Here is a 23,438-nt window from a genome sequence, read left to right as displayed (position 1 = left end):
CCAAACTATTCTTACCCTCTCCCTGTCTATTTTCTATCTACCAATTATGCTTCTTATTCCCTGTACATTTTCCCCCTCTCTCCCCCTCACACTCCCCTGTTAATAACCCTCCATGTGATCTCCATTTCTGTGTTTCTGTTCCTGTTCTAGTTGTTTGCTTAGTTTGTTTTTGTTTTTGTTTTAGGTGTGATTGTTAATGATTGTGAGTTTGCTGTCATTTTACTGTTCATATTTTTTATCTTCTTTTTCTTAGATAAATTCCTTTAACATTTCATAAAATAAGGGCTTGGTGATGATCAATTCCTTTAACTTGACCTTATCTGAGAAACACTTTATCTGCACTTCCATTCTAAATGAAAGCTTTGCTTGATAGATCAATCTTGGATGTAGGTCCTTGCTTTTCATGACTTTGAATACTTCTTTCCAGCCCCTTCTTGTCTGTAATTATGGTCTCTGAGAAATCAGCTGACAGTCTGATGGGAACTCCTTTGTAGGTCACTGTCCCCTTATCTCCTGCTGCTTCTAGAATTCTCTCCTTCATTTTAATGTTGGGTAATGTAATTATGGTATGCCTTGGTTTTTTCCTCCTTGGGTCCAACTGCTTTGGGACTCTCTGAGCTTCCTGGACTTCCTGGAAGTCTATTTCCTTTGCCAGATTGGGGAAGTTCTCCTTTATTATTTGTTCAAATAACTTTTCCACTTGTTGCTCTTCCTCTTCCCCTTCTAGTACCCCTATAATTCGGATGTTTAAAGCTGTCTTGGAGGTTTCTAAGCCTCTCCTCATTTTTTTGAATTCTTGTTTCTTCATTCTTTTCTGGTTCATTGTTTCTTTCTTCCTTCTGCTCCAAATTGTTGATTTAAGTCCTAGTTTCCTTCCCATCACTATTGGTTCCCTGTACATTTTCCTTGATTTCACTTAATGTAGCCTTCATTTTTTCATCTAATTTGCAACCAAATTCAACCAATTCTGTGAGCATCCTGATTACCAGTGTTTTGAACTATGCATCTGATAGGTTGGCTATCTCTTCATCACTCAGTTGTATTTTTTCTGGAGCTTTGATCTGCTTTTTTATTTGGGCCATTTTTTTCTCAGCAATCCTGTTATGTAGTGAGGGCTGGAGCCTTAGGTGTTCACCAGGGCAGGGCAACCTATAATGCTGTGCTGTGGTGCTGTATGTGGGGAAGGGGTCAGAGAGGGAGCAATGGCACTTGCTCCTCTCTCTGCTGGATTTCAGTCACTTCCCACAAGCAAATTGGGCCCTTCTGGTGTTGATTCCCGTGTGGGTGGGTTTGTGTACATTTGTTGGAGAGACTCTGTGGGTGACTTTTCAATTGGTGGTTTGAGGCTTTATTTCTCCCAGCTGGGGCTCTGGGTTGCGAGGTCCGTCCCACTCCCCAGTTGTTTCTACTGGCTTATCTGTGTGTGAATGTGGGACTACCTGCACTGCCAACCATCTTGGGTGCTGCGCCCCTCCACAATCCACTGCCTTGCTGGGTCCGCCAGCCACTGCTTTGCCATGAGTGCTCTCTGCCAGGCTGACTGACTACCGGTCTGGATGAGTGTTTCTTCTTTAACTGCTTGATTGTCAGACTTCCATACAGTTCGATTTTCTGTCAGTTCTGGTTGTTTTTTGTTTTTAAATTGTTGTTGTCCTTCTTTTGGTCATGTGAGGAGGCATAGTGTGTCTACCTACACCTCCATCTTGGCCGGAAGTCCCTTTTACTGAGATTTTAAAAAAATATTTCTATTTATTTATTTTTAGAGAGAAGGGAAGGAAAGGAGAAAGAGAGGGAGAGAAACATCAATATATGGTTGCCTCTTGCACACCCCCTACTGAGGACCAGGCCTACAACCCAGGCGTGTGCCCTGACTGGGAATCAAACAAGCCACCCTTAGCCGGCACTCAATCCACTCAGCCACACCAGCTAGGATTGATCTTAATTCTTTTAAATGTGTTGAGATTGGTTTTATGGCCCAGGATATGATCTATCCTGGTATATGTTCCATGGGTACTTGAAAAGAATGTGTATTCTGCTGTCATTGGGCAAAGTGTTCTAGAAATATTGATTAGGTCCAGTTGGCTGATAGTATTAGAGTTCTTCTGTATCCTTGCTCATTTTCTACCAATTGTTGAGAGAGGGATGTTGAAGTCTTCAACTCTAATTATGGATTTGTCTATCTCTCTGTTTTGTTTTATCAGCTTTCCTTCATGTATTTTGCAACTCTGTTGTTTGGTGAAATCACATTTAGGATTACTGTGTCTTCTTGGTGGATTGATCTTTTTGTCATTATATAATGTCCCTCTCTGTCTCTGGTAATTTTCTTTGCTTTGAAGTTGGCTCTGTCTGATGTAATATAGCCACTTAAGCTTCCTTTTGATTAACATTATCATGATATAGCTTTGTACCTTTGTTACTTTCAACTTGCCTGTATTGCTATATATGGAAGTAAGTCTATTGTAGACAGCGAATAGTTGGGTCATGCTTTGTAACCTGCTACCAATCTCTGTCTTTTAATTGGTATACTCAACCCAGTAAGTTTAATGTAATTGTTGATAACTTGGAGCTTTAGTCTGCTATTTTATTATTTGTTTTCCTGGGGTTTTTTTTCCTTCTGCTTTTTTGTTGTTCTTGGGTTTTCTGCCTTCCTATGGATTACTTGAATGCTTTTTAGAATTCATTTTGATTTATCGATAATGTTTTTGTGTGTATCTCTTTGTATAGTGTTTTTAGTGGTTGCTCTAGGTATTACATTATATATACATAACTTATCAGTCTAATGATGTAACAATTTTACCAGTTCTAATAAAGTATGGAAGCCTTACCTCCCTCTAGGCCCCATCACCTTTCCCATATATAACTGTCTTAAATATTTATTCTGCATACATTTAGAACCATGTCAGACAATGTTATAACTTTTGATTCAACCACCAAACATGATTTAGAAAACTCAAGAGAAGGGAAGTCTATTGTATTTACCTAGATTTTTGCTTGCCATGTTCTTTCTTCATTCCTGATGTTCCAAGATATTTTTCTTTTATAATCTTATTTCCAATTTCCTTTAGCCGTTCTTTTAGGGTAAGTATGCTGATGACAAATTCTCTTAGTTTTCCTTCATCTGATAATGTCTTGATTCCCCTTGGCTATAGGACCCTGGGTTTGACAGTTCTTTTCTTTCAGCTCCTGAAATGTGTTGTTCCATTCCTTTTGGCCTTTGTGACTTCTGATGAGAAATCCACTATCCTTTGAATTGTTTTTCCTCTAAGGGAAGGTATTGCTCCTTTCTTGCTGCTTTCAAGATTTTTTTCTTTGTCTTTAGTTTTCAGAAGTTTGGCTAATGATGTGTCTTTGTGTGTATTTCTTGGCTTTAGCCTGTCTAGGATTCACACAGCTCCTTGAGTCCATAGTTTTATATATTTTGCCAGATTTGCCAAGTTTTTGGCCATTATTTCTTGGACTTCTTTCTCTGCTCTGCCCTCTCCCACAGGTACTGGGATGACATGAACATTAGACCTGTTGCTAGGGCCCCACAGATCGCTGAGCTCTGTTCATTGTTCTTCAGTTTACTTTCTCTCTGTTGTTCAGACTGGATAAAGTTATTGTTTTATATTCAAGTTCATTGGTTATTCCCTCTGTTCTCTCCACTCTGCTGTTGATCCCATCCACTGAGTTTTTTATTGCATTTATTGCAGTTTTCAGTTCTAAAATTTTCATTTGGTACTTATTTATCTCTTCAAGTTATTTGCTGAGACCCTTCTAGTTTTCATTTGTTTGTAATTGTTTATTGGAGCATTTTTAAAGATGGCTGCTTTAAAATCTTTGTCAGATAATTTTAACATCTGCTAACATCTGTTGGTGTTGGCATATACTGCTTGCCTTTTTTACTCTGTTTGAGATCTCCCTTGGTCTTGGTGTGATGAGTAATGGGTGGTATGAGAGTTACGAGGCTCTGCGTCTACTTAGACCTTTTATTTTAGCCGGCTTTCTCTAATATGCCCCTGAAGGAGGGAGTGGGGCAGGGACACCACCTCATCACTGTCAGGTGAGGGTGGAAGCCCCGGTCCCATTCTCGGCTTCTGCTGAAATCTGGGTGGTGCTCTGGGAATTCTGGCTTCCCATCAGGCCTCCACTGGTACCTGACTGGCCGGGAGGGACTGAGGGGCCTCATTACTGTCTGTTGACTCCATGGGATGGAGGGAATGATTTCATTACCCCTGGGCAGTGGTGAAAGCCCTGACTCCCTGGCTAGGCTTCCTCTGATACCACCTGGAGTGGGGGCACTGCTCTTGACTGTCCAGTGGGGCCAAAAGTCCAGGCTCCCCAGTGGTCTCCACTGATAACAGAGGGCTGAAGGGGGCTCCTTCAGTGGATATGAAAAGCTTGGCCCCTACTTGGCTTTCCCAGATACCACCCATGATGAGGGCTCTCTAACCTCACTATGCACAGCCTGGCCAGAGTGAAGTCAAGGCTCCCCACCTTGGCCTCACTAGTGAAGATGGTACCATGGTTTCTTCTGCAGTGTTTGGCTGGAGCAGAGAGACTACTGTCTTCAAGTTCTCTGCCTTGCTAAGCTACCCTTTTCCTGGTCCTTTAGCTAAAGAGAGCAGGCTTTTCTTTTTATTTGTTTGTTTGGGTTTTTTGTTGTTGTTTTGTTTTTTGTTTATTTTTGCACACATTGGTGTTTCCAGCTTGCTGTCTCCTTAGCTCCAAGTCTAGGATATACAAGGCAAAAACAAAACACAACCCAGGGACTTTGCCACCATGTCACTTCCTGTTCCCAAGGTCCCTACCTGGTCTGCTTTTCCCACCTTTCAGAGATTTTTATGCTAGTTGTTTTTTTTTTTAATACAATGTTCGGGTTTTGTACTTAGCAGGAAGAATAAGGAAAAGTACATCTACTCCACTTTCCCAGAAATGCTGTCCATTTTTTATGTACTTAACACCTATAATTTGTGTGATGAAACAACACATAAAATGTATTATTGAAATGTTTGTGGAAAAATAAAAATTATATCTAATCTTGTCTCTCAGAGATGACCAATGTTAACATGGCAGGTGGTCATAGAGAGTTGTGTCTTTACATGTAGATAAAGCTCTTTAAGAAACAGTTGGAAGCATCTTAGGGTCCTTCTGGTCACAATTACGAGAAATGAGCTTGTGTTATGTAAAGAAAAAAAAGGAACTTAGCAAAAGGATACTGAAGCATCACATCAAACCCACTTCTCAGCAAAACTCAGAGGAGTTGCCTCTCTCCCACCTGTCAATTAAATCTCTGTCTTTGTCTCCTCTGCCTATTCCACTGGGTCTGTCGCCCTCCACTTATTCCTCCCAGGTTACCAAAACCTCCATGTCACCAGGTCCAGCAACCACTCTCTGCCCTCATTCTAGGGATCTTGCAGCTGCATTCCACACTCCCTCCTGGAAGCACTCTTGCCTTGAATTTCTGTGACATCGTGTTCTCCTCTTCCTTCGTGAGTTGTAGCTTCTCAGTGTCCTTTTGCTGATTCTTCATGTGCCACCTCTTCACACTGGATGCCCCAGGGCTGAGCCCTGGGCACCAGCACTCTCTCTTCACAGAGTTCCAAGTCTCTGTGACCCATAGACTGAACTCCCAGATTTAGAGCTGCCCTCCAGACCTCTCCATTGGGGTCAAAATGGGATATAACTTGGACAATGCAGGACTTTTGTTCTCCCCTCTCATACTGTCCTCATGTCCTAATGACCCCATCTCAGCGGGTGTGACCCACCAATCTTCATGGAAGGAAAAGACAGAAAATTTAATATCTGAAAAGGCTGCCCACCCACTTAAGTGCTAACTTTAATCAGCCATGGTGCAAAACCAGCTACCCACCTCCTACAGAGATTTTGGCCAGAACTAAAGTCTAGATTTCCTTAATCCATTTCCCTCCTGTTTAGACGTAATGTCAGTCCTTGACTCTGGCCCATCAGTATTGGTTTTCAGTTTGGGTGGTGTGCATGTCTTCCTTTGTTCTGGTCGTCATGGGTATATTCAGCAAGAAGTTGGCAACATTGCATCAATGCCTGCTGTCCTAATGCCACAGCAAACAGCCCCTAGAGAGTTCTAGGCTGGGCTAAGTGGAGCTCTTGAAATCAGTGTCTGTTTTATAAAAAGTTGTAAAAAATCACCCCTGGCCAAGTATCAGAGGAGAGCATCTGATTTCGGTTCTTGTCCACAAACATTGATGGTTTCTTTTCTTGTTAGAGAAGTTTCTTGCACTAATACACCATATTCATGAATGGGATAAAGAAGAGAGAGATTTCTCTTCTTCAATTGGGCAGGAGTTTAAAGAGAAAAGGAGACAAAAGAAGATGGATATGCCTGTGCCTGAGAGCAGTTATCTGTTGCTGGATGACAGAGAGGCAGTGCAGTGCTAAATGGCTTTCACTCTGGGAGGGAAGGAAAGATGGCAGACGGAAGAGGTGATGGATTAGGCCAGTCTGTGCCCAAGTTTTGCCACTGGTAAAGCATCTGAAAATCACAGTGCTCCATAAAATCATTGCCCAAACTAGGAAATATTCATGCCTGTCTTGCAAACTGAAAATGATTCTGCAGAAACTGTGCAGCCAAAATGAATGCAATTTGCAACAACCAGTCTTATTTCCACATCCAGAAAAACCAGAAAGCTGCCAATATATTGAGCTGGCCAAAAAGTTCATTTGTTTTTTCTGAAAGATGGCTCTAGTCATCATGCTTAGTTGACTTTAACTTCATGTGAAACATTTTGTTAGATTGTATTGTGATGGTGTGCATTAAAAAAAATCAAAACTGGTGAATTTTTATGTAGCCACATTAATATTGAAGATGTAAGAAAATGAGTAACATTTTTAGCATATTATGCTTCATTGTTTCAAGAAAGGTAAAAACACAACTGAAATGCAAAAAAAGGATTAGTGTAATGTATGGAGAAGGTGCTGTGACTGATCGAAAATGTTAAAAGTGGTTTGCAGTTTTATGCTAGAGATTTCTCACTGGATGATGCTGGTTGAGCAGACCAGTTGAAGTCGATAGCAATCAAATTGGGACATGAATTGAGAACCATCAACATTCTACTACATAGGAGTTAGCCAACATACTCAAAATATCCAAATCCATAAAGTTATTGTTGAAAATGAAAAGTATGTCTTTTATTTTATATATAAAACTACATGAACTTTTTGGCCAACCCAATATGTGTAATTGGCTTTTCTTGAGTTTCTACATCTAGGTTCTTCCCCTCTGCCTGTTATTCTGAGAGCATTTGCAGGCAAACAAGACAGGCTCTGCATTTGAAAGGAGGCAGATTCAACACTCTCCAGGGCCAGATGCCCATGGTGTAGCCTAGGGGCTCGTAGAGTTTGGTAGCTGCCTGGAGTTTATACTTTAGTAAATTCTTAGTCTTTCTCTGGTTCCCCACTGTGGCAGTAATTTCAGCGTGCCAGTTATGGATTCCTTTAATGTGCATAGAGAAGCTAAGTTGCCTAGGACAGGCCAAGACAGGACATATATCACATACCAGCTAAGAGAACACTCTGTGCCTCAGTCTCCTCATCTTTAAGATGGGAATAAGAGCGTCTCTGCTTCATATAGATTCAATGAGTTAGTTCATAGGAAACACCTAGAAGAGTGCCTGGCACATAGCAAGCCCTTAATTAGCATTAGCTGCAATTATTATAGTTAGGATATGTGAAGGCAAGTTCATGCACCCTGCTTTCTTTGCAGTCCTCTTCCAGATGGTTACCTGGGTGGAAGGGAGTCAGTCCTAGGTTCACATTCTGCCCTGGCCACTTGCTCATTGTGCAACCTTGGGAAAGGCATTTAGCCATGAGGAGCTGCACTTTCCTCATCCTTGTGTGTTCGGAGTTTTATGGGTATCTTCAGAATCAATGAGATCATGTGCTTCAAGCCCTGAGCACAGTGTCTGGCATAGAGCCAGCACTGTGTACACATCAGCATCTTTCTCCTTCCCTCTTCTGTTCCTCATCTCCTTTCTTTGCAGTCTTAACCACAACCTTGTCTTCCTGAGCATTCCTGGGCCCCTTCCTTGGTAAAGAAGAGCATGGGCAAAGTTGGGAAGTAGGTAAAGGCTTATCTGTGCTCCCTTAGTGGTTCCCTCTGTTTTGTATACTTCTACGTCATCCTGCTCCTCCTGTCCCCACCCCATGCCATCTCCACCTACCTTTTCATATTTCCTCCCTCTCCTGGCCTTGGAGTCCTTCCTCTGCCCACTGTCTGCTGTCAGTGCCATAATAGACTCATTTGTTAGGTAAATGTCTGCCCAGGAATCTTACATCTTAAAAAAGAAGCTAGAGCAGAGGAAGTGAGTAACCCTAGCCCATGGAGAATGAATCACTGACAATGAGAATCCAGGCACTTTTGGTGCGAAGACATCTTCCCTGGAAATTAAAATGCAGAGGTGAAACCGCATCCTCAGTCCTTTGTCTAGAAAACAGCAGAAATGATTTCCTATGAACATGGCATAGGAAAGAACGTGGGCTTTGGGAGTCAGGCCAACTATGGATGTGTTTCCAGTTCAGGCTGTAGGAACTATTACCCCAGGAACATGGGCAAATAAATGGCGGACTCTCCCTGGACTGCAGGGATTGTGAAAACTGTGATTATGTCATGGAGTGGTTGTGATCACTAAACAATTGCAGTGTGACATTCTTTTGAGTTAATAAAGCTATTGTAACAGTAGTAACCTGCTTAATAATAACCTAAGTCTTTTTCCACATGAACAACTAACTGTAAACCTACTTTTGGCCACATCTGTATATCTTCTTTGTAGGAATGTTTATTCAAGTCCTTTGTCCATTTTTATTATTTTTTAAATTTTACTTATTTATTTTTAGAAAGGGGAAGGGAGGGAGAAGGAGAGGGAGAGAAATATCAATGTGTGGTTTCCTCTCACACGGTCCCTACTGGGACCTGGCCCACAACCCAGTCATGTGCCCTGACTGGGAATCAAACCTGTGACCCTTTGGTTCTCAGGCCAGCACTCCGTCCACTGAGCCACACCAGCCAGGGTCTTTGTCCATTTTTAAATTGGGTTGTTTTGTTGTTGTTGAGTTTATGGTAGTTCTTTATATAACCTGGTTATTAACTTCTTATCAGATATATGATTTGCAAATATTTCTCCTACTCTGTAGGGTTCCTTTCACTCTGTTGTTTCTTTTTGCTACACAGCTTTAAGTTTTGATGTAGTCCAGTTTATCTGTTTTTCTTCTGTTACCTGTGCTTTTAGTGCCATTGACAAATCTAATGTGATGAAGCTTTTCACCTGTTTTTAAGAGTTTTTAGCTCTTTATAAGTTGTGATCCATTTTGAATTAATTCTTTACGATGTCGAATCTTCTTCTATAACAACAGGAGATGCATTTCCATTTACCTGCCTGCTTTTATTTCCCTCAACAGTTTTATTTCATTCAAATTTTGCACACTTGTAAGTTTATTTTCTCTTCTTTTGTTCTTTTTGTTGCTATTATGTATGGGATCTTCCTCTACCTCAATTTCTGGGGGGTTTTATTTGTATAATTGAACAATATCAATTTCTATTTTAATTTGTACCCCACTAGTCTACCTAATTCTATTTTTATACTTGTAAAGTAGAAAACACTACTTTCTGAGCCTGACTAGACATCAGAACCTCCCAGGGAGGGCTTGATTTTTTGGTCCCATCTCAAAGGCATCTAGAGCTGGGCAGCAGACTGGTGTATGCTAGGGAACTACCCTGATAGTATACAAATGGCATTTATTGAAAAGCCAGCAACTAGCCATTTTCCATATATGAGCTCATCTGATCAACCTTGAGCTCTCGAAGACCCCAAGAGCACAGCTGGCATGTTCTGTCCTCTTAGGTGACAACAAAGCAAACTGAGCACCAACACCTTATGGTAACATTTGGTCAAAGGTGCCACTGAGATGTTCCAGAATAGATTAACTGCTAACTTTGCAGAGATTGCCATCCAAGTGAAAACACGACTTAGCTGTTCTCACAGAGAGCCCTCGGAAACCTTTCAAGAACCCCAAGAACCTCAACCCCAGTTTAGGGATATCGAGTTACTGGATTGTAAGGCAGGCAACCCTGCACCGGTCTACTGACCAGTAACTAGGAACTATGAGTATACAGGAAATAGCAACTTGAAACAAGTGTATGAAGGGCAGCAAGGCACTGGATAACCACCCAGAAAGATATATAAAGGATATGTAAGGTTCGCAACTATAAAAAGGGTCTTAGAGCCATGTGTGCCCTCCCCTCAGCTTCCTCTGATGCTTACAACTCACATACTGTGGTGCAGCTATCAAAACAAGGAACAGCTGGTACCATACTACACAATACTCGAGACTTCATTTGGATTTTAGCCACTTTCCTGCAAATGTGCCCTTTTAGTTCCAGAATCCAATCCAGGATCCCCCAGTGCATTTAGCTTTATTTTTATTTTTTGATTAATGTTGATGTGCAAGAGATACATCGATTCATTGTCTCTCTCACTCCCCCAACTGGGGACCTAGCCTGCAACCCAGGCATGTGCCCTGACTGGGAATCAAACCAGCCACCTTTCAGTTCACAGGCCAGCACTCAGTCCACCTGGCCACACCAGCCAGGGCTGCGTTTAGCTTTTTATGTCTCTTCAGCCTCCTCCGATCAGTGACAGTTGCTCAGTCTTCCCTTATCTTTTATGGCCTTGACACTGTGGGGAATACTGCTCAGTCATTTTATAGAATTTCTTTCAGTTGAGTTTCAAATGATCTTTCTTCGTGTTTAGGTTGTGGTTATGTGTTTTTGGGAGCATCCCACAGAAGTGATGTCATGTCCCTCTTAGAGCATTGTATCAGGGGATGGATGCGTCGTGATGTTGACACGTCTTCTTAGTGGTGATATTAACTTTGATCGTGAGGTTTAGGTGGTGCTGAGTTTCTCTACTCTGAAATTATTACTTTCCCTTTGTAATTGATCCATTACTTGGGGGGAAGTACTCTGAGATTATGCAAATACCCTGTTTCCGCTCAGATTTTCACCTGTAGATTGTAGCATTCATTGGTGGCTCTTGCCTGCAAAACTATTACTGTGGTGTTTGCCTAATGGTGATTTTGCATTTCCCCCATCCCTCCCACATTTATTAATTGGACTTCCTTTGTAAAGGAGACCTGTTTCCTCTCCTCTGTTTATTTTATTTTGTTTTATTATTTATAACAATAATGTAGACTTTCGTTATTTATTTTGTTTGACACCTTAGACTCCCCTCATCCTTTTGCAAGTATTGACTTATTTTCTGGCACAACAGGGTGCTCCAGGTTTGTCTTGTACAGTTCCTGCCCCGGCACTAGAATCAGCCATTTCTCTAAGGAGCCCTGGTTCCTTTGGTTAGAAAGTGGTATTTAGAAACCAAGGTCTGGGCACTAGGTGTGCTCATTGGTACTGGGACATTGTTGCTTCTAGGCTCTCTCAGCAGACAGAGCTAGAAAATATATGCATGCATGTTAATCGAAGCATATACATATTTTTTACTTCCATGTATATTTATCTGTATATACATTAAAAACCATGAGTTCATACTGATTTCTCCAGTTGCAGTCTAATACCATAAAGTTGGTTCATTCTAGACTTCCTCTTTTTCTTTATTTGTGACTTCTTTCTCCAACAGTGAGAAACTGGCCCTCATCATTCGTGATAGATTTGCTTCTTCATTTCATCCTAGCACACACATAAAGAAGTTTCAAGATTTTGATGTAGCCCACATCCCTACAAAAAACAGTATTTGTGTATAGTTTTGTTTTCTTTAGCCTTATAGTATCCAGTCAAAATGCTGTTTTCCACAGTTACTCAGGTTAGTTCTTTCATTCCGCATCCCTTTCAGTGTGGTCATGTTATTTATAATGCAGGCAGGTGAATTTGTTATTGTTGTGTTCCATTGTTTGCCTCCCCCAGGTCCTGTTTCATTTGCATTACTTATTTAACTTGGGGTGTGTAGAGTACTGCTGTGGTCCTGAAAGTCCAAACAGCACAGAAAGGTCTCCCTGGGGAGGTATTGCTCCACCTCACCCACTCCCAGCTCTCTGCCTTCTCCTTTCCACCCCTTTCTCACCCCAGTCTTTAGATTCTGGCATATACTTCCGGTATTGGAAGTGAGAATTTTTAAAATTAGGTCTCACAAGAGATTCTGCCTTCAGCAGTTATGAGGGCAGGAGTGAGGGCAGAAAGGGAGGTCAAGCCCCAGGGGCCAGAAGGAAGGGGGAGAGGGAGGAGCGACCCGGGACTGAAGCAGGTGGGGTCAGACAGGCCTTGGTGTCTCTGTCCTATTCCCACCTGTGTGGGACGACGGCTTCTGAGCATGGGCCTGTTCAGAACTGCAGGGGAGCAGCACGGGGTGCCTGCCAGAGCCCGGAGGACCATGCTTCCCTCCCTAAGAGTTGGGGGCCCCCCACTGTTTGAGATGTTCCCCAAAGAAAGGGGCCCTCTTCCCTGCCGTGCAGGCTGCTTCAGGAAGCTGGGCCCAGGTGCACGCTGGCCCTCTGACTGGTCCTGCACTTTAGGGAAGACAACCCCTGGTTTGCATGGCCCTGTCCTGCTCAGAGTCCCCAGTAAAGACTCATCCTTACTGGATCAGAAGAGGAACTTGGAGGCTGGGGCCAGCACTGTTGCTGGGTGTTTCAACACTACCCCACCGCAGATGTGGGGGCATTCCCATTCCTGCAGCCACTGGAATTTCACAACAGGAGCTCCTTTTATCAGGGTGGAGAGGGGGGATGGGAATGGAGTGCCAGGGGAAACCAGGCCTTGCTTGCTAATCCTTTGAAAAAGGCATCATCCCTCAGGAGAAAGTGATGCCACTTTCTTCCCTCTTCATCTCCGCCCCAAAGCCACTGGGGTTCTGCTGACAAGTCACAAGAAACGGCTGATGCCTGACTCATCAGACGGAAATGAGAGTGCCAGAGGACCAGGCAGTGAGCTGGGTTAACCCCCAGGGCAGCTCTACCAGACATCCCCGCTCCGCCCCCTGCGCCTTGGGCAGGTCCTGCCTCTGACAGGAGCTGGGAGCAAGCTCTAGCTGGCCTCCCACACCAGGGAGGCTGGCATGCCAGGAGCTCTGCCAGTGCCTGTCCATGGAGACGGCCTTGGCGCCCTCTCGTGAATGGCCGGGGACACTGAGTCCAGGAGATGGGAAGGTCCCAGGCATCTGGAGAAGGAGCGAAGCGTGAGCCAGCAGGCATTGCAGGGATGCAAGAGCGGCCTTTCACCTCTTGCAGAACGCTGTGTGCTGGCCCCTGAGGATGGTGGTGAGGTAGAAGGGGCGTTGGCTGAGACTGTTCATTTGTGTCTTGTGTTGGTATCAGTTATAGTGACACAACAGAGCAGGGTGACTCATTTCTACCTCATGACACAATGGACTTAGCCACTGCAGAAGTGCTGGACAGAGGGTGGCCTTAAACCCAGTTCCCCTGGAAAGGCCCAGAGGTCTCCAGTGTCTCTAGTCTGAGGCCCTGTGGGCCACCATGATCATCGCCCAGGTCAGCCAGGAATGCTGCTGCTATGAGCCCTAGTCTTCTGTTTGGAGGGTGGCAGTGGTATAGATAGACATGGTGGCCTCAGGATTCCCAGCCACTGGGAGTATGGGTCACTTAAAGAAAGATCATGTCATAGTTAACTGAGTCTTCACTTGTGAGGTAGAAGCATGGATGGGTTTTATTTTTCTTCCAGTAACTGCATTTGATGGAGGGAGAGTGGTCAAGAGCCAGACCTCCTGGGTTTCTCCTGGCTTTGCCTCCTCCTAACTGTATAACCTTAGGTCCGTGGTTTAATGTTTCTGTGCCACAGATTTGCCACAGCTCTTCATCCTGTCCCCACCTCCTAAGGTGGTCCAGCCTTCAGGCCTCTACTGCTAAGCTCCCCTTACCTTGCTGGAGACCCCCCAGGGTGAAGTATCAACAAAGCAACTCAAGTTCAGCTTCTGTTTCTAGTATCTCACCCCCCCCCCCACCTCTACATATGCACACGGAGCTCACATCTTTGCCTTGGCCAACAATGGACTTGCTAGCTGCTCCCCACGAGGGGAGTGAACTGAGAGCGGAATGGCAGCACTGCCACCTGGGAGTGAGAATACCGGATTTTCTTAAGGCCCCTCTGCCCTGGCTGACAGCCTTCCTCTCTCCCCAGTGTTCTTGTACTGACAGGTGTGGGGGTGGGCGGGCAGGCAGCCATGCTGGCTCTGGACTGACGCTGCCCGACTAGTCCCCCAGTGTGGTTGCTGGCCCCCGTCCCTGACATGCACTGTGACTCTAGAGCTTCAGCATACGGGTCATCAGGCACTGTTTGTCCTCAGAGTTGGGCCTTGACCACGGTTTGGGAATACAGAAGTCCTACTCAATACCCTTGTCTGGAGATACCTGTGTTGGTCCCCCCAGATTGGCCCCATCCCCAGGCAGCCCCTCTTCCTTTCTGGGTCTCTTCCTCCCCACCTGTAAAATGAGAAACTTGAAGGGGCTGACCTCCAAACTCCCTCTAAAAACCTGCCCTGAGGCTGAAGGGAAGAAGGGCTGTGGAGATAAAGACCTGTGGAGGGCGTCTGTGCCAGTTAGCCCTTCACGTCCCACACTCACCCTTCTGAGGAGCCTGGTGTCCCAGCTCCTCCAGCAGCTCCGTTAGTCCTCAGCCGGGTAGGACCAGGCTTGAGAGGGTCTTGTATTTGGGCTGCCACTGCAGGGGGCAGAAGGTGAGCCCCATCAGGAGCAGCCATTCCCAGGGACACACCTCTACCAGCACAGTCTGCATGGAGGAGGGCCCTGAAAACCTGAAACCTGCCCTCCTGGCCCGGGTGCTCAGACTCACTGCCTGGACTTCCCGGGAGCAGCCGGACGACACAAGGGCCAGAGACGGCCGTGAAAGGTGCCCTGGAAGGGCCCCAGGACATCTTCAGACATTGAGGTGCCACTGATGGAAACACCCAAGGTGCATGGTCCTGACTAACCAGTGAGAGATTTTTTTTTTACTCAGTCTGCCACCTGAGTAGCTGGAAGGTGTGGGGCCGGGAGGGCTGGCCTGTGCTCCAAGGTCTCAGTCCTTGCCTGGCTGGTTCCTGTGCCCAGACCTTTCCACATGCTGTCTTCTTTTTCTGGAACATTCCCTTCCTCCCCCACCCTTTTCTCCCGACTGCCTCATTCATCTTAAATGTCTCTTCTGAGAGGCTTTCCTAACCTCCAAAACCTAGAGTGGGCTCCCCGTTTGGCCCCACCAGCAGGTCTTCACCACGTGACCCCCTGTGATGGCCTCCTTTCTGGTCTGTTAATCATTCTCCAGTGTCTCTGTCTCCTACACAGGAGCTGGCCTGCTTCCTTCAATGCTGTGTCCCTACTGCCTGACGCATAGTAGGTGGTCATTAAATATATGAAAGAATGCATGCATGCAGACCCTTGCACCTGCCCAGGAATGTCACTGAAGTGACGTGATGCTGGGAAGTTCACAAAGGGCCATTTCCCTGGACACGTGGTTCCTCCCAGGCTGGGGGGGGCAGGAGGACTTGACTCCTGGGGTCTCCATGAGCTGGATGCCTGGCCCACTGCTGAGTCCAGGCTCGGATTCCATGGCTCTTTGCATGTTGTTTGCATGGCTTGGCTCTGAGCTTGATGTTTCTGCTTGTGGTTTCCTGGTCTGTCCCCAGTAGCACAGAGCTTCCCTCTCTGACCCGGCCTGATTAGCCTGCCATGGCGTCTGCCTGGAAGGGTGAATGTGGCGAAATTCCCAAGGGAAAGAGTGGTTGTGGCCAAGACTGTACCATGCTAGCTTCTGTGTCTCAGAAGCTTGCCCAGCACTATCTACCCCTGTGACAATACCTTCATTCTCCTGTTTTACAGATAGGTAAACTGGAGGTTTGGAAAAGTTAAAGAAAATTGTCCCAAGTTGCATGGGTAGCAAATAGCAGGGTCAAGATGTGAGTCCTAGTCTGCAGGCCCAGAGGCCAGGCTCATTCACTGTCTGAGCCACCTGCCATGCTATGCTTCCCAAGGGGCATAACCAAAAAGCTCTCCGAATTTGGCATTTCCCCCAGTTCCCCATCTGGTGCTAAAACCCCTTCGTAAGTCCCCTCCTCAGTAGCCCTCCAGCCTGTCTGAGGGCCTGTCTAAGCACCCCTGGCCTGTCTGAAGCAGGACAGGGAGGGGAGCCACAAGGGGTCATTGGGTAACTGGTAACACTGCCAAGCCTCAGAGAAAGCAAAGAAAATGGCCAGAGTGGAGGGTAGGGCAGAAAAGGAGCAGGGGTCTGTGGCCCAGGCGCCCAAGCAGAGGGTGTGGCAGGGCAGGAGTGGGGGTGAGGTGTGTGGGACAGCCCCCACCAGGCCTTGGCATCAGAGCACCCTGTGCTGAGGAGGGGTCTCTGTGCTCTTCTCTGCGGATCGGGCTTCCTGCCCATCTTTGGGGGCTGGCGGTGCAGACCTGGAAATTCAGGAGAAGCCCCTGGAGCGATTCTGAGTTTTCCCTTGAGGTCCTTCCGCCTGGCCTACTGGGGGGTTGGGCCACATCCTGGGCACTTCCCAGGCTGTTGGAGACACTCACCATTGCCAGGGTCAGGCACCCCTGCACTCCTATCCCTGACTCCTTGCTTCCTGTAGCGACATGCTATTGGGCTGCAGGAGCACCCTTTCTGCCACCCAGAGCAGCACCTCCAGGAGCCATTCCAGTGCTGGAGGCAGCAGTAAGCCCCCTCATTGTGTGCTCACAGCACCCAAGCAATAGCAAAGCCAAGAGCACTGGGCTGTGGGTGCCCATTGTCTGTGCCATCTGCCCTCTGGGCCATGTGCTCTTCACACTTGGGGGCCTCTGGGCTGACCAAAGTCTGTCTCCCGTGCAGGCGATGACTCAGGATGCAGCCAGGGGCTACGACGTGCACAGAGGACCGCATCCAGCATGCCCTGGAGCGCTGCTTGCATGGACTCAGCCTCAACCGCCGCTCCACCTCTTGGTCAGGTAGGTCTGAGACAACAGTGCAGTGCTCTTAAAGCCCAAGGAAGCCTCAAGGGCCACAAGGAGCACTGGACAAGCCTTGGAAACTGGCAGATCCTGGTTCCAACTCTGTGACTTGAGCACAGGACCTGAAGTCCTTAACTGGACCTCACCTGGGCAGGTGCCTGGCTCAGCAGCTGGTAGAGAGCAGGCCCTCAGTAGGCAGCAGCTTCTTTCTCCTGTGCTGTCTTCCTCGTCCTTCTTGGGGCTGTATCTCACGTCCTTAGCATATGCTAGAAATACCACAGTGGCTGATTCCAAAAGAGCAGCTATGAATTCACAGACAGCTCTCCCTAGAATTCTGTTTACTTGGCTTCTAGTTCCTTTCACAGACCCCTCGTCCTATTCCCCACAGAGCAAGGGACAATCTCAGCAAAGCTGTGGATGGCAGGGGCCTCCCTGGTCCATGCTTGCCCAGGACTGAGGAAAGGGGGTGACTGAAGGCTAGGGCGCTCTGTCTTTGAAGGTTGTGACTAGTTGCAGTAATTCCTTATGCTTGTTAAGATTTTTCCTATCCCATATCTCACTAGCCTCCCTGACCACCTCATGAGAGAGATACCTACTGCTCCTTGAACATACCAGGACCTTTGCACTTGCTGCCTGGAATTCTTCCCTTGGAACCGTGCACAGCTGGCTCTTTCTCATCCAGGCCTCAGCTCAAAAGTCACCTCCTCTGAGAGGCTTTCCTTGGCCCTTGGCATTAAATAGCTCTGGACTAAAAGTCTGTTTCACTGGCTGTGTAAACTTGCATGAATCACTGAACCCCTCAGGACCTCACCTGCCTTGTCTGTAGAAAGAGAATAACGACAGCAACCAGCTTCCTGAAGGGAGGGTGGGAGACTCAGTGGAGGTGGTATATGTGAAGGCCGAGCACACTGTAGGTGGTCAGTAAGTGGTAGCATTTCTCTTCTTGCCTTCTACGCAGATTTCGATGGAGCTTAAGCTTATAGAATTGAGAGGGTCATCATTAGGTAAACTGATGCAAAGTATCTGACTTTTACAATTTTGCAAAAACCTGTGACCACATGAGACACACAGGGAGTGACCTCCTGGACTTTGGGAGGCCCCCATGCGCAGGAGGGGCCCTGGGGCTCCACAAAACTCATGATCGGGCCACTTCTGCCCCTACTGCTGTCACTCCCCACTACACACGGACACACACTCACACACACTCAGAAGTCTCTGTGTCCACCCCTTTCATTTTTAGGGGTTTGCCCTTGCTGACTTCAGAGAAAAAGACACTGGCGGAATAGGAAAGTCGGGGGAAGTCAGAGTGACAAAATGTTCATTGTAGCTTTCTAAATGTGAGTGAACGTAGCTTCCCCTTCCTGGGCTCCGTCCCGGGTAGGCCTGGGAAGTCCCGCAGCTACCACAGCCTCAGCTTTGTGTTGGCTGGGGGTGAGGTCACCCTGGCTCCTCTCCTTGGTCTCCCAGCAGTCTCTGCCTCTGCCCTCTTGCCTGCATCTGGGAGGTTCTGGCACCTACTGTAGGAACCCAGGGCAGGGTGCCCTCCGGAGACACGGGGACCAGAATCATGGCAGTTCATTGGCCTTTGAAAGGTATCCCAGCCCCTCTTGGTGTCTCTTGAGCTTCCAGGAATAAGAAACTTGTCATTGCATGTTAATGGGTCATGATAGGATTGAGTGTTGACCCAGAATTTTCTGAGACTCTTCCTTCACAAAGGAATGCTCCAGTGCAGCCCCAGAGGCCCCCAGCACTCCCCACCCCCAGACTGACCACTGGCATCTCCCTTTCCAGCCGGGCTGTGTCTGAACTGCTGGAGCCTACAGGAGCTGGTCAGCAGGGACCCAGGTCACTTCCTCATCCTCCTGGAACAGATCCTGAAGAAAACCCGAGAGGTGAGGGCAGAGCTGGGACTGGCCTCACAGTGGCAAGACAGAAGTCCTCACAGAGTGCCAGTTCTGGGGTGTCTGGGGCTGGGCACAGGTGCTGGGGCCCTGCGAGCTCTCTGTCTCAGCTGTGCATGTGGATTTCAGGTTTCTGGGAGGGGATATGGCTCTCTTGTTGAGAACACGTGGTACATTAGCCAGGGTCCTGGAAGCTGATTTTTAAAGATATATTTTATTGATTATGCTATTACAGTTGTTCCATTTCCCCCCTTCACTCCCCTCCACCCTGTACGCCCTCTCCCACCCACATTCCCCCCCTTTAGTTCATGTCCATGTGTCATACTTATAAGTTCTTTAGTTTCTACATTTCTCATTCTATTCTTGCCCTCCCCCTGTCTATTTTCTACCTACCATCTATGCTACTTATTCTCTGTACCTTTTCCCCCTCTCTCCTCCTCCCACTCTCCTGTTGCTAACCCTCCATGTGATCTCCATTTCTGTGTTCTGTTCCTGTTCTAGTTGTTTGCTTACTTTCTTTTGGTTTAGTTTTAGGTGTGGTTGTTAATAATTGTGAGTTTGCTGTCCTTTTACTATACATGTTTTTTCTTTATCTTCTTTTTCCTAGATAAGTCCCTTTAACATGACATAAAATAAGGGCTTGGTGATGATGAACTCCTTTAACTTGACCTCATCTGGGAAGCACTTTATCTGCCCTTCCATTCTAAATGAAAACTTTGCTGGATAGAGCAATCTTGGATTATAGGTCCTTGCCTTTCATGACTTGGAATACTTCTTTCCAGCCCCTTCTTGCCTGTAAGGTCTCTTTTGAGAAATCAGCTGACAGTCTGATGGGAACTCCTTTGGAAGCTGCTTTTTAAGACAGACATGTTTGTAAGTCAAGGTATTGACCAGAAAGGATGGAGTAAGACTTACTGAATTTCTTTCCTCAAAAAGATCCGTAAAAACAAAGACACAACAGAGAAAACTGATTGGAGAGGTAAACAGAGACCTCCTGTAACAGTTCAGTAAACAGGCTTTTACATCTGAGAGGAAGAGTGTGCTTAATGCTGAGTGGGGCTGGGCTTCCAGAACAGCTGTGAGTCCCTAAGGAGGATTCTGGCCTCTTAGAACTGAGCTGGAAAATAGTTGACTTCCTCAGTTAGCTGACCCTTTGCCTCTAAGAAGAAAGCATTGGTTTATCAAGACACCTGAGATCCCAGTTCTGGTGCCACCCTTGACCCAGTGCCTTTGGGAGAGCTGAACCACCACCGGAGAGAGAGTGGAGCAGACGCAATGTCTACTTGCGATAAAGAAAAGGAGAACTTTAAGTGTGAGCCCGCTGAGGTCAGCAGGCACAGCAGAGATGGAGGGCTTTCCCTGGGTCTCCAGCCCCATGAGTCCTGGGCTGGGCTGGGAGACCCAAGAATTCTAATTGCGTGTGTACAGGTGTGGACACAGGGTGGGGGTGAGCTCTACCAAAGAGACAATATGCAAAAGAATAACTAGAGCTTGTAAACATATATGGAAAAATGTTGCCCCAGTGGTAGTAAAATAAATGCAAATTTAAACCATATTGAGACAGACTTTGCCTAGCAAATTAGCAAAAACTTATGAGCAATGCCGAGAAGAATGTAATAAAACTGAAACTTTCTTACATGGAAGATATTATAAATGAAATCCTATGGAAGGCACTTGGGCAATATGTTTCAAAGATCATAAAAATGTTTATAATCTTGATTGATTGATTCCACTTCTTGAGCTCTCTCCTAGGTAAATCATACAAATCATAGAAAAAGAAATTTTCTCAAAGGTTTTCATTGCAAAAGTAATTGCAGTAAATAGCAAGGAATAATCTCAAATATCTAAAATAAAACTAGTAAATTATGGAAGTCTACCAGAAGGAATATTATTCAGCTAATAAAAATAATAGACATTATCCAAGGGTATTAACACAATTTAGCATGTAATAAAATTACATCAATAATATTTATTAAATGGTTTAGGGGAAATTGATTAAACATTTGGAAAAATACAGAGTGAGAATCCTAATTCATGCCATATAGCAGATGGAATTAGAGGTGTATTAAAGACTTAAACTCCTGGCTGGCGTAGCTCAGTGGATGGAGCGCGGGCTGGGAACCAAAGTGTCCCAGGTTCGATTCCCAGCCAGGGTACATGCCTGGGTTGCAGGCCATAACCCCCAGCAACCGCACATTGATGTTTCTCTCTCTCTCTCTCTCTCACTCCCTCCCTTCCCTCTCTAAAAATAAATAAATAAAATCTTTAAAAAAAAAAAGACTTAAACTTAAGAAAATAAAGCTTCAAAGAAAAGAAGAAAATATGTAATAAGAGTATTCACATGATCCTTGCACAACAAAGCAGAAATCCATAAGGGGAAAAAATAGCACCTCTAATTTACAGACATCCAACAAATCCGTAACTTTAAAAGGCAAACAGCAGACTGGAAAACATATTTATAATATAAATAATGGGTAAATGTGCAACCAGGAAGGGAGCAAAACGTGGTCTTAGGGACCAAGTAACAGAACAGAAATTCTTTTATAACATTGCATGTAAAAGACATTAAGAGAAAAAACACACACAGCATGGTTACAGCTCTGCAGAGGAAAAACACCGAGAGATGGTGTGAGGAGAAGTGTGTCGAAACGTTAGCTGTGGTTGAGTTTGGAAGAGTGGGGCATTGTGAGTGGGGTTTTTTTCTAACTTCTATTTTCCAGATTTTTGTCTTGTGGTTCCATTGCTTTTCACTTAGAAGAGAACAGAACAAGAAAGTGCTGTTCTGTTCTGCACCCTGTGAAGGAGCCTCACCCTCCTCTCTTGTCCTCTCCGCAGGTCCAAGAGAAGGGGACCTATGACCTGCTGCCCCCGCTGGCCCTGCTCTTCTACTCCACTGTCCTCTGCGTAAGTTCCAGGCTGGTCCAGCTGGGGCAGTCGGAGAGGGGACAGCAGAACAACTTACCTAGGGCAGGCACAGCCTGTCTGAGGAGACACTGAGAGGGAAACTTTCCAGTGGTGACACTTGAGATGCCTGTCCACCTTCTGATGGCTTCAGACTGGCCATCTTGAGAGGTCCCAGTAACTCCACGTGGAGGCCATTGTGCCTGGCATGCCTGGGCACCCACGGAGGAGCTGCTGCCACAGCCCATTCACAAGCCGTGAGAGGTCCTGTTAAGGAGATTTTATGTCCACCTTGTTTTGTGCCCCATTGGTCGGTTTTCCCCAATGTCACGACTGTGTTCTCCAGACCCGCGGCATCAAATGAGCCCATGTACATTGAGTCAGTTCACTTCAAAGAATAAACATTTCCCTCTAGTAAGGGTAAATGTGGTCTGGGCATTGAAGACCACTCCCCAAATCGAGAGACAGCAACAGTGTTGTTTCAGATGATCCCCCACTTTTCAGAGAGCTGCCCTTGTGGACCAGGGTACGCTTAGTGAGCACACGGCCCTTCCATAGAGATGTCCCTTGGCACCGTCTCGCCCGTGTGTCATGCATTCCCCGTGGGTGACTCCCCATTCTTCCTGACCTTGTCCTTGGACATACTGCTGCCAGGAAATGTGTGCCCTTTGTGGAACATTCCAGAAAAGTGGCAGGTTCTGTTGTGGAATGGCAGTGAACTTTCTCTCACCCAGACTTCTCTGCTTGTGACTCCCTCTCCACTCCAGACCCCCCACTTCCCACCAGACTCAGATCTCCTTCTGAAAGCAGCTGAAACCTACCACCGATTCCTGACCTGGCCCGTGCCTTACTGCAGCATCAGCCAGGAGCTGCTCACCTTCATCGATGCTGAACTCAAGGCCCCAGGTAGGTGCTGAGTCAGCTGCACATGGAGCAGGGATCGTGCAGTCAGGAGGTCTTCCGAACCCGTTCGTCAGCTATGAGCCTCCTCACCTGTCACCCTTCAGCTCATCTCTGCCCATGTGTCAAAGTGCTGGCGCCCCCTCTTCGCAGTGCTGCGTGTACCCTATGTGCACCAGCGCCGGATGGCTGGACGCAGGGGCCACAGGCAGTCAGCGAAGGAGGAATTCTTACAGGAAGCTGAGCAGGGGTTCAGGGTGAGGAGAGCCCACCGTGTGGCTGGAGCCTCTGCTCTGCTCACCCAAGTGGTCTCTGAGGCTGCCCTCATTTGTTCTCTTTGCCTCAGGAGCAAACAAGGGAATGTGTGTGTGGGTAGATTCAGTTCTGGCCATGGAGGGTGGCTGCTGTTGGGAGTGGACAGGTTGGTGGTTGATCGGCGCCTTGACAAGTGTGGACAAGAGCCTGGCACTCAGTTTTCATGTGTGGGCTCTGCCGAGTAGGAATTCTTGAGAAACTGCAGGCACTATAATACATATGAAAAAGAGGTCAAAGAAAACTATCGCAGAGCAAGAGAAAACACAGTCAAGTATGATTTACTAAGAAGTACCCTGATATGAGAGTAATGCATTACCTCAGTAGCTTAAAGTCAATAAATAACTGAATAGGTGCCTCTAAAACATTTGATAAAATTCCACATCCATTTCTGATATTTAAAACCCTTCCGATGTGTGGAAACTATTAATATATGGAAGAGTTCTTAATAAGGTAACAGCCCAC

At 46.3% G+C, this 23,438-nt stretch overlaps 1 protein-coding gene across 5 annotated transcripts in view; it reads left to right on the top strand.

Annotated features, from left to right (window-relative positions):
* PIK3R5 (phosphoinositide-3-kinase regulatory subunit 5) overlaps positions 1–23,438 on the top strand; it is a 67,063-nt gene that overhangs the window by 24,586 nt on the left and 19,039 nt on the right. For all 5 annotated transcript variants that reach the window (XM_045824601.1, XM_045824599.1, XM_045824597.1 and 2 more), the window contains exons 2-5: positions 16,841–16,956; positions 18,751–18,851; positions 21,696–21,764; positions 22,529–22,667. In XM_045824601.1, the coding sequence (XP_045680557.1) occupies positions 16,854–16,956; positions 18,751–18,851; positions 21,696–21,764; positions 22,529–22,667 (412 nt within the window). In that variant the 5' untranslated portion in view covers positions 16,841–16,853. The remainder of the gene's footprint in view (positions 1–16,840; positions 16,957–18,750; positions 18,852–21,695; positions 21,765–22,528; positions 22,668–23,438) is intronic.

The sequence above is a fragment of the Phyllostomus hastatus genome, unplaced genomic scaffold (genome assembly GCF_019186645.2).
Source record: "Phyllostomus hastatus isolate PE091 unplaced genomic scaffold, TTU_PhHast_1.1 phas_scaffold_55, whole genome shotgun sequence".
In the NCBI taxonomy this organism is placed as follows: domain Eukaryota; kingdom Metazoa; phylum Chordata; class Mammalia; order Chiroptera; family Phyllostomidae; genus Phyllostomus; species Phyllostomus hastatus.
This window is presented reverse-complemented; position numbering and strand designations above follow the sequence as displayed.